The sequence below is a fragment of the Heterodontus francisci genome, chromosome 15 (assembly GCF_036365525.1).
Source record: "Heterodontus francisci isolate sHetFra1 chromosome 15, sHetFra1.hap1, whole genome shotgun sequence".
Taxonomy (NCBI): Eukaryota; Metazoa; Chordata; class Chondrichthyes; order Heterodontiformes; family Heterodontidae; genus Heterodontus; species Heterodontus francisci.
Window position 1 is genome coordinate 18,321,165 of NC_090385.1, and position 10,193 is coordinate 18,331,357.

General features: G+C 42.2%; 1 protein-coding gene across 1 annotated transcript; it reads left to right on the forward strand.

Annotated features, from left to right (window-relative positions):
- Nucleotides 1-1,760: 1,760 nt before the first annotated feature.
- On the forward strand, nucleotides 1,761-5,855 carry slc25a5 (solute carrier family 25 member 5). The gene is made up of 4 exons (XM_068047180.1): nucleotides 1,761-2,025; nucleotides 4,112-4,595; nucleotides 4,680-4,820; nucleotides 5,442-5,855. Exons 1-4 carry the CDS (start codon nucleotides 1,912-1,914, stop codon nucleotides 5,597-5,599), a joined length of 897 nt encoding a protein of 298 aa, XP_067903281.1. The 5' UTR covers nucleotides 1,761-1,911; the 3' UTR covers nucleotides 5,600-5,855.
- Nucleotides 5,856-10,193: the final 4,338 nt, after the last annotated feature.

Consider the following 10,193-nt stretch of genomic DNA (forward strand, 5'->3'; position numbering starts at 1 on the left):
CACACTGTGCCTCAGGATAGACACGCTCCAGCAGCTTCTGGAGTCTGTTTAAAATGACTCGAGCAAAGACTTCCCCCACTATGCTGAGCAGGGAGATTCCATGGTAGTTGTTGAAGTCACCATGGTCACCCTTGTTCTTATAGAGGGTGATGATATTGGCATTGTGCATGTCCTGTGGTACTGCTCCCTTGTCCCAGCACAGGCATAATATAGACATATTAATACATAATATATAGATGCATTAATCGTAGCATTTTCTGTGTGTGTCAGTGGTTTTGCCACAGGGTGATATTATACATCAGTTGAAGTGATCCACTGCCACTGAGTAGTTTACTGTGAAGAGGGAGCCATATGTCTAAGTCTCTCCTACCAGCCTCTGCATCATCAAAATCCCCTTTAGTGCCTCCTCACAGTGACACATAGCAACTAGGTATCCTATGGCCCTAGGGTGAAATGCAAGGGATCTTGGAGGAACCTTGGCCCCCAGAGATGTGATAAACAGGCCCACTGGCATGTGGACATGCCCTGGCATCCATCAACCAGTTCCCAGCTATGGGTCAAATCGTACCTACTGCCTTCTGGGTCCGGTTTGCAAGAGTCAAAGACACTGGAGTCCTACAGGTGGCTGGAAATTGGTTAGGAACTTGAGGGAAATAAACTCACAGGGTTTTTTTCCTAAAAATATACTTGTTCAAAACAGTTCAAATTTCACATTTCCAAAAGTACAATAGAGATCAGATTTCTTTGATACAGAAACATGAAGTGCCTCACAATCCGAATGGAATAAGCTTGCAAGTCTACAGGGATAGAGTGGGGAATGGGATTGACTAGTTTGCTCGACAGAGAGACGGCATGGACACGATGGACCGAATGGCCTCCTTCTTTGTCATTGTGACTCTCTGCAGCACTCATTTGCAGACCATTGATTATATCTTTGAAATCCTGATACAGGGGCAAGAGTGCTATCAACTTTGGCCATAAGAATTCCAATTACACTCAAATGAAAAGACAAGAATAACAAAGCTCTACTGATAATAACCCTTCGGAAGCTGACATCACCTGGGAACAAGGAACAGCAGCTAACGAAAAAGAAAATGCTGTGGAAGAGACTGGCGCATGTCTCGAACATTATTTGCACGTCTTGACCCAGTAGCCTAAGTGCAATCACAACATTAGTCAATTAGTAGCATAAAACAACGTAAAATAGAAGAAATCCACACTTGCACTGGTAAACTTAAAAAGTTTTTTTTTAAAAACGAACTATTTCAGAGACTCAACAATGAAGACGACTCGCATTTCCTTCTTGCAGTTTATGCTCCTTAGTTAGATTACTGTTGTATAATCACTAAATGATGGGCTGTGCTTTGGCATGAGGAATATCTGAACGGGCAGAAGGAAAAATGCAACCTCGTTGCAATGTGACCTTCAAGATTTTTGGATGTGCGACTGATTTCCTCCCCATCCACTAACCCTTCCCCTCATTGCTCTTTTTGGGAGGTTTTCTCAACAGTAACATTGTGGCAGAGTTACATCGCACAGATGGTTACAGTTACAGAGTGGGGATCCCGGGTTACACTTTGCTACTCTGTAACCTCGTGCCCACCCGGGACAATGGATCAGCTGGCGCGAGCCTCCCGGGCGCCCCGCCGGCCCGGCCAATCACATAGCGAGGAGCGCCGCGGCCAGCCAATCAGCGACGTGGCTGCCGCGCCCCAGGAGGCGCTCGCGCGCGGTCTCGCGGTAGCTGCGCCGCTTTAAAGCTTCACTTCCGCTGCAACGTCGGCCATTTCGTCGGTGCCGGCAGTACTTTGCAAAGTAGCACTGCTGTAAGGTAGTTTAGCCCAAATAAAAAGCAAGAGAAGCGCAATTTAAAGAAAAGGGTTAAAATAACAAGAGGAAGAAAGAAACGAAATGGCGACCGACAAGATTATAAGTTTTTCTAAGGATTTCCTTGCTGGCGGCGTGGCTGCTGCAATTTCCAAGACGGCTGTGGCTCCTATCGAGAGAGTGAAGCTTCTGCTGCAGGTAACGGATTCTGCTGGAGGGCCTCTTGCTTTCAGCATTGGCGCAGGTTGAACGTTGCAGCGGTTTGCTTTTGTTGTAATGCTGGAGTAGGTTATGCGCCGCCTGTAATTCTCGCGTTTAGAAAGTGATAGTTAATTATATTCGGGGTTTCTTTTCTTTTTCTCTATTGGAACAAGTCTTGAGCAGATGCAAAATGGAGCTTCTCCCCACCCACCCATATTGCAGAAAATGAATGTGATCTAGTCAGTGCAGGCTGTCTCCATCTGTTCAGCATTAATGCAGATGGAGGTTTTATTGTAGGTCGATAGGGTTGATGTGTAAAATGTTTTGAAACATTTTGAGGGAGAAATTTTGAAGGCGACTTTTAAGGCAATCAAGGTCGTGACAAGGAGAAGGAGCGCGGCCTGTGGGCTGAGGATTCCTGATTAAGGCGGTGCGGAAGAAGGCCTAGCTTGTAATCGCCGCAACCTCTCCCTTTCCTGCATCCGAAACTGGGGGAAATTCGGAGAGAAATTTCCCAATGATTGAACTAGCCAAGTGAGGCGGAACAATAAGGGTGGTTTGGGGGGGGGGAGAGATTTTTTGCTTTATTTAATCACTAAACTAGTGAGAGGGGACTAGGTTGACCCTGTAAAACTACAGGAAGGAACTGTTAACTATCCCCGCACTAGGCTTTTCCTGAATCCATTGCGCCGGAATTACGCACCGGTTAAGCACGTGTGGATGTCGCTATCCCACAGAGTTGCGGGAAGCCGGTAGGGACCGCTCTCAGTTTAGGCAGAAATGCCCGCTTTCCGCGCTTTAAAAAAAAATAAAATCTGACTTTTGGAAAGATTAAGTATCTTTGTCCCACCTGTAAAGTGTTTTATTTATTTATTTAGAGATACAGCACTGAAACAGGCCCTTCGGCCCACCGAGTCGTTTTATTCCAAGGCAACATCTATTTGGCGCGGTGGCTAAATTTTGGTGTTCGTATTCGGAGGCCATCAATCGCGCTGTATTTCCCGGTCGCAGATAATCAATGGCGAAGTACCGCGATTCAGTGTATTCCAGCCCTCACCTTTCAAATCCCGTATATTGAGTCCGTGTAGCTCTAGTACTCGAAGGTCATCCTGAAGAACAAACCCATTGCAGCGGTTGACTCTCTGCACTGGCGCGCTAGTTTGATGCATGTCTGGTTCCTACTAAAATAGCATTTTCCACTATGTGCAGGGAAGTAATGACTTTTTTGGATAATCTCTGCCAAGCCACTCTTAAAAGGCAAGTCAGGGTCACCTTGCCACCCAGCTAGAAGGACAGGGCGGCAGGCACATGGGAACGCTACCTGCAAGTTTCCCTCCAAGTCAGGCACATCCTGGAACTCCCTCCTCAATGGCACTGCGGAGGTTCTGACACCCCAAGGACTACATCAGTTAGAAGGCAACTCACCACCACCTTCAAGGGCAATTGGGGGTGGGCAATAAGTGTCCTTGCTAGTGATGCCCACTTCCCATGAACGAATTTAAAACAACTTGGTGCTTGTGGGTGGGTCTTGATGTATGTTTTTGTTTTAGTTTAGAGATACAGCACTGAAACAGGCCCTTCGGCCCACCGAGTCTGTGCTGACCATCAACCACCCATTTATACTAATGCTACACTAATCCCATATTCCTACCACATCCCCACCTGTCCCTATATTTCCTGACCACCTACCTATACTAGGGGCAATTGCTAATGGCCAATTTACCTATCAACCTGCAAGTCTTTGGCATGTGGGAGGAAACTGGAGCACCCGGAGGAAACCCACGCAAACCCAGGGAGAACTTGCAATCTCTGCACAGGCAGTACCCAGAATTGAACCTGGGTCGCTGGAGCTGTGAGGCTGTGGTGCTAACCACTGTGCCACCTGTATGGAATTCCTTTGGAGGATGGGTGTTTCAGCATTGTAGCCTCTAACTATTTGAGTTCTCGTGTAGTTAGTAGAGATGAGGGTTGGTCTTATTTCTGTAGCAACAGTTTAGACTTTCACTGCTAGACCATGGCTGTGTAAACTGTAAAATGATTTAAGGAACACTGATAACTGAACTAATTTGTTTTATCATTGTAGGTGCAACATGCAAGCAAACAGATCGCAGTAGAGAGTCAATACAAAGGGATCATTGACTGTGTTGTACGCATCCCGAAAGAGCAAGGTTTTCTGTCCTTTTGGCGTGGTAATTTGGCCAATGTGATCAGATATTTCCCCACACAGGCTCTCAACTTTGCTTTCAAAGATGTGTACAAACAGTTTTTCCTTGGTGGTGTTGACAAGACACAGTTCTGGCGTTACTTTGCTGGTAACTTGGCTTCCGGTGGTGCTGCTGGTGCTACATCGCTCTGCTTTGTCTATCCCCTTGATTTTGCCCGAACACGTCTGGCCGCTGATGTTGGGAAGTCAGCGGCAGAGAGGGAGTTCTCAGGATTGGGTAACTGTCTTACCAAGATCTTCAAGTCAGACGGCATCAAAGGGTTATACCAGGGCTTCAATGTGTCTGTACAAGGCATCATCATTTACAGAGCTGCATACTTTGGCATCTATGATACTGCTAAAGGTAAGCATTGAAACTTCTTGTATTCATGACATGAGCTGCATCTCTTTAACTTTCTAATGTGATGGCACTTTTCTCCCACCCCAGGAATGCTCCCAGATCCTAAGAACACCCATATTGTGGTCAGTTGGATGATAGCTCAGACTGTAACAGCTGTTGCTGGTGTGACATCCTACCCATTTGATACTGTTCGTCGTCGTATGATGATGCAGTCTGGTCGGAAAGGAGGTAGGTTGACACTGGATGCCTTATTCATTTGTGGATGAGTGCTTCTTGCTCGGCTAGCATTTATCATCCATCCCTAATTGCCCTTGAGCAGGTGGTGCTGAGCTGCCTTGAACTGCTGCAGTCTGTATGGTGTCGGTACACCCACAGTGCTTTTAGGGAGGGTGTAGATGGTATGTGGTTTGGACATGAATAGCAACAGAATATCTTGATAGCTATCAATTGAACTGGATGTCATTCAGGATTACATCCATCATACTCTATTAGCACCTATAACCATTAGGTTTTCTCTGCTGCCCGGACTAGGTGGAGAGACAACAACTTAACCAAAGGCCCAAAGGAATCATCTTGGCAAAGTACTTTTATCCCCAAACCCCACCCTCATTGATGCTGGCTGTATGGTTTGGGCAGGTGCTCTTTTTGCTCCATTGCTGCATGAGATTGTATGGGGTGAGAAATGGTATTGAGCCTCTTGGTAAATGTGCAATATGGGATATTGAAAGTAGCCTCTCTGCTTTGCTTCCCCTTTAAGCATATCAGAGTAACATTTGATAAACACTTAATTTAAACTTCTGAAGTTGATCTAGAAAGAGGTGGCCAAGATAATTGTGTTTCTGTTTTCAGCTGATATCATGTATAAAGGAACACTTGATTGCTGGAAGAAGATCCTTCGGGATGAGGGTGGCAAAGCTTTCTTCAAGGGTGCCTGGTCCAATGTGCTCAGAGGCATGGGTGGTGCTTTCGTGCTGGTCTTGTACGATGAATTCAAGAAGTTTGTCTAAATGGTCAGACGTCAATGTTGCGTGAACCAGTGTTGTACTTGTAACATATCTTGTACATTCATGGACTGTTAAGTTACACCTATTTATGGGGCCCATCTGGTATCTTTCTGTTGGCTTGAGTTGTGAATCGACCATATTAAGTGACCACAATCATTCTCTAAACTTAGTCATTCCATACTGATGGGACTAAATCACTTCATCCGACTGATCTTTTTAAATTACTGTAACTAAAGAAAATAAAAGACAATGTAAATGATTGCAGTTTTTATTCATGTTTCAGTAGGATCTGAATGTTACTCAGCAAGAATTTAGGAATGCCTGTTTTTTTGCATATTGGATAACCTCCATATGTTGCTGAATGTACTGTTCCAGAATTCCAAGGATGGCTTTTTGCAGCTTCACCTGAAGGTGATACAATTTTTCTGATGTCTTTTTGTTCCCTGTTTGAATAGCCATTCTGTAAGCCTAGACATTGAGTGCTGGCTAGCTGGGATGTTGTAAGCCTGTTGGCAGCCCTGTATTCTATTTAACATGGGAAACTACCTAAATGGCAATTCAACAGTTAATGTTGCAGAAAAAGTCCTGATATTTCTCGATGCCTGACTAAAGGACAGTTCACACCAAAAGGCCTTGCTCTGGGAATTCAACAGGTTGTCTAAATTTAGCCCAAGCCAAAAATACAAACCAAGTATTTTGTATGCACACTAATTCTAAATAGTGTATGGAAGCTGTATTTTGCAGCCAGATTCCCATTGCCAACTTGGCTTCATGCTTGCAATGTCTCATTGCCTATTTAGAATACAGTGCATTTAACAGCTGAGATGTTCAATTTAGATATCAAATCAGTAAATTATTCAGCTGTATGTCTATAATTAACAGCCCAGTCTCAACATGGATATTCAAACCTTAAATGAATATAATGGGCCTTTTTGCTGAATTAAAAGCTTTTACAAGATTACTTTGCCTCTGTGCTAGTGCAGCAGGTAATGTGATTAGGTTGAAAGCCCTTCAATATTTGCTCTAAATTTGCATGCCCCCCATAATTTGTTTTTGGCAAATGTCTTGACATGTAGCTGCCAAAGGATATATTGACAACTGCTTTGGATTAACTGGTGTTGGCAGGTTGGGATGGGTGTGACATTCTAGAGATACTACTGTCCTTAATGCTGTTTAATGTTCTGACATCTGATCACTTCCATGTGATGCAAAGTGATGTGCTGAAGTATACCAAGTTGATTTGTAGGTATGATTTTCCATTTGAAGTACAAAATAATTGTCAAGGCTAAGTGAAGCAGAGTTGTAATGGTTTTGTCAAATTAGAACCTATTTCTCTACTTCTGCTTGGATGCGGTTGTAGGTGCCAAGCCTCCAGTATCTTATTGGCATTGTTGGAAAGTCTACCAATAGACAAGATCACTGTTAACCTGTTTACTCATAATGTGATGTGGAACGTTCTGCAAATGTTTCTCTAAACTTGGAGATACTAGGAGAATGTTGAGAAGCCACTGTTACAATCCAGTTAGAACAAAGAACTGTAACAACATTACACAATTGAGAACTGGGCCTGTATTTTTGTCATGGGGTAGTCCCTAACCTTCATATCTATTCTTGCATTGAATTCAATCTAGCTGAAAAAATCTACATTTTCTCTACGACCTAGTTAATAGCCTATTCCTATTGAAGGGTTTTCCCCAATTCCAACTTTGGTGGTTTATTTCAGTTGAATTGTTAAACTGAGCAAGAAACCAGTTAAGCTCCTCATTCATATTCCACCAGGATTATTTAGAAGATTAATATCTAGGCTGAAAGTAAGTTCAGGGGTAAGACCACTATAAATTAATCGGTGAATGAGTAAATCATTCAAATATTTTTAATTTGGGAGTTACTGGGGTAATGTCAATGATGGAGAGCCTCAGCATTCTTGGGCTGGAAAGGAAGATAACCATAATTGCTTACCTGATTGCTTATTAACCACAGATGGAATGTATGTGTGGTAGTCAGGTGAATACAGCATTGGAATAAAAGCAAACTACTGTGGATGTTGGAAATCTGAAATAACAGTGCTGGAAATATGCAGTATGTCTGGCAGCAGCTGTGACCTTTCATCAGGGGTTGGATTTGATGCCTCTTGTAGTCAAATAGCCTGTTTAGTGGTCAATGGTCAGACTGAGACAAGTAATGGCAAATCAGAGAAGTACTAGAGAATGACTGGCAGTGGCCTATACTAAAGACAACTCCAGATGAATGAAAAATTGGAAATGGGGAGGGGGAGAAATGTCATTTTGGATACAAAGCTAATCTGGCTGAGAATGTTCAAAATATTAACTGAAGGAAGGAAAGTTTGTAGGACTATGGAGAAGAGCAGGGGAGTGTAACTAAACAGCTGCCATAGGTGCAATGGGCCAAATAACCTTGTGCTGTAAGATGCTACGATTTCTATATCATGGCTTCACAGCACTAACTATACATGATTTCTTTTTAATTTAGAAAAACATTCCCCTATGAGAAATGTAGTATTGGTGGTAAATGAATCCAAAAATTAAGACTGCATTTTGGAATAAATAAATCAATAGCATCTGCTTGCATGCTGTTTACAGATGGAGGATCCCATCTTCAAGAAACATTCTAAAGGAATTGAGCTTTAACTGGTTGTTTTTTTTCCCAGTCAATCTGAAGTTCCAGTTCCAATAATGTTTCCTTTTCCAATCTAGAGATAACCGTATCAAGTCCCTTTTGTGATTTTGTATGTTTAAAGTAGGACTCACTTTTAGTATTATGTTGCTTAATGCAGATTGCAGTTGTAATATGGTTATATTTTTCAGTCTGCATTACTTGTTTATACTGAAACCTTCAAGATCTTGGTTACTGTTATTAGTCAGATGTATCAACTGATGTCTGTTACATGTGCAGAGGAGATCAACTGAATGGTACTAGGGATGAGACTCTCATTGTGTGAAATGATTGAGATGTTTGGATTGTTCTCGGGCAAAGAAAGTTAAGGACGTAGACATTCACAACCAAAAGTGTTTTAAGGTAAAAATAAACCTACTGCCAGAAGCTTTGGTAATTATGTGCAGATTTTAAGGTAATTGACAAAAAAGCCAGATATAAGCCTTTTTATTGCAGTGAGCTGTTATCCAAAATGTGTTGCCTGAATGTCTGTCTGGAATGGTAATAGGAGATTGAATTATTTTCAAAAGAGAATTGGATATATACTTGAAGTGCTGTGAAAAAGAGCAGAGGACTGGGACCAGGAAACTGATCTGGACCTTCCTGGTCTGTGCAGCTGAGTATCATGCCAAGCAATGTATCTGCCACTGAGCTGATGGATCTATTAAAGTTGTCTTATCCCAATCCTCCCAAAGTCCATCAAAGATCTGGACATACCTAATGCTTGGTCTCCAGGAACTATCACCATCCAAACTGAAATTGAATGGTTCAGCACTAATTTAATGCAGTGTTTTTTGCAATTCAAAAATTTGCTGAGCCACTGTGGGTCCTTGACATGGGGCTGAATATGTTGCTTTATGTTTACCTATATTGATGACAATTATGCAATACATAGTCTGTACACTTTATTTCTATGCAGATATTTACAACCTTTTGGAGCTCTTTTCAAGGATAGTGTTTGGAGGAAGGTTCAGGTAACATACTTGTTACAGTATTATCTTTGGAATCCATAGAACAAGGGATCAGTAAGATGCTATGTTCCTGTTAATAGAACAAGTTATGTCAGTGGTTTTCATTCTTAGAATTGCACTGTGCACCAACCAAGGAAAGACTGGGAGGTTCACCACCAAAGCATCCATGGGTACCACTCACTTACTGCTGAGGTTGCATGATTGCTCTTTGACCTCATTCAACCTATAATTTTTTTCTCCTGCCTGTGGGGCATGATCTGAAGCCCCTCCCTTGCACCTCCATAATCTGGGAATGTGAATCAAATATTGGAGAATTGTGGACATGCACTCCTTTCATATCTATTATCAGTGAGTTGTGTATTTGGAGTAGATAAATTTAAATAGCATTTCCTTGTGGAATTTTGGTAGTTTGCTGAAACTAGAAGATTTAAACAAACTATATGCAAGTAATTAGTGTTCCTTGGCCTCAAAGTTGTTGGCTTACAACAATTTGTAGGTTTTTTTTTAAACTGTAACTACCAGATTTAATTCAGCATGTCTGCTATTTCCTCCTTTATTGGCTGAGTTTCCAGTGTCTGAGGACAATCATTTTCCTAATGTGTAGATTTTGATATTCCTTGCAAGCTTCTTTTCATACTCTTGTCACCCTTTGCTGCTCTTTGTATCTTTTCCCCTGAGATTTTTTTACATTTTTGTATGCTTTTTCTTTCTTTTGATATTGTCTCTCTTTTGGCAAGTAGAGCTCTTTCCCTTTTGGGGGTGGGGTGGGGGTTGGTTACAAACTGGGTCTGTAAGATTAAAATACATTTATTTTGAAGACTTCCAACAAATGATTGTCATTTTACTGATTTTAATAAATTTTCCCAGTTCTGAAAGTCTCATTGAGAGTGACTGCCTTTGACATCAAGGCAGCATTTGACAGAGTATGGCAGCTAGAAGCTAGAGCAAAACTG

Excerpts from the sequence above, each read along its gene's own strand:
- slc25a5 (XM_068047180.1), top strand. The coding sequence starts at position 1,912 with ATGGCGACCGACAAGATTATAAGTTTTTCTAAGGATTTCCTTGCTGGC. Across the intron at positions 2,026-4,111 it reads GAGTGAAGCTTCTGCTGCAG|GTGCAACATGCAAGCAAACA; the intron begins GTAACGGATTCT and ends TTATCATTGTAG. Across the intron at positions 4,596-4,679 it reads CATCTATGATACTGCTAAAG|GAATGCTCCCAGATCCTAAG; the intron begins GTAAGCATTGAA and ends CTCCCACCCCAG.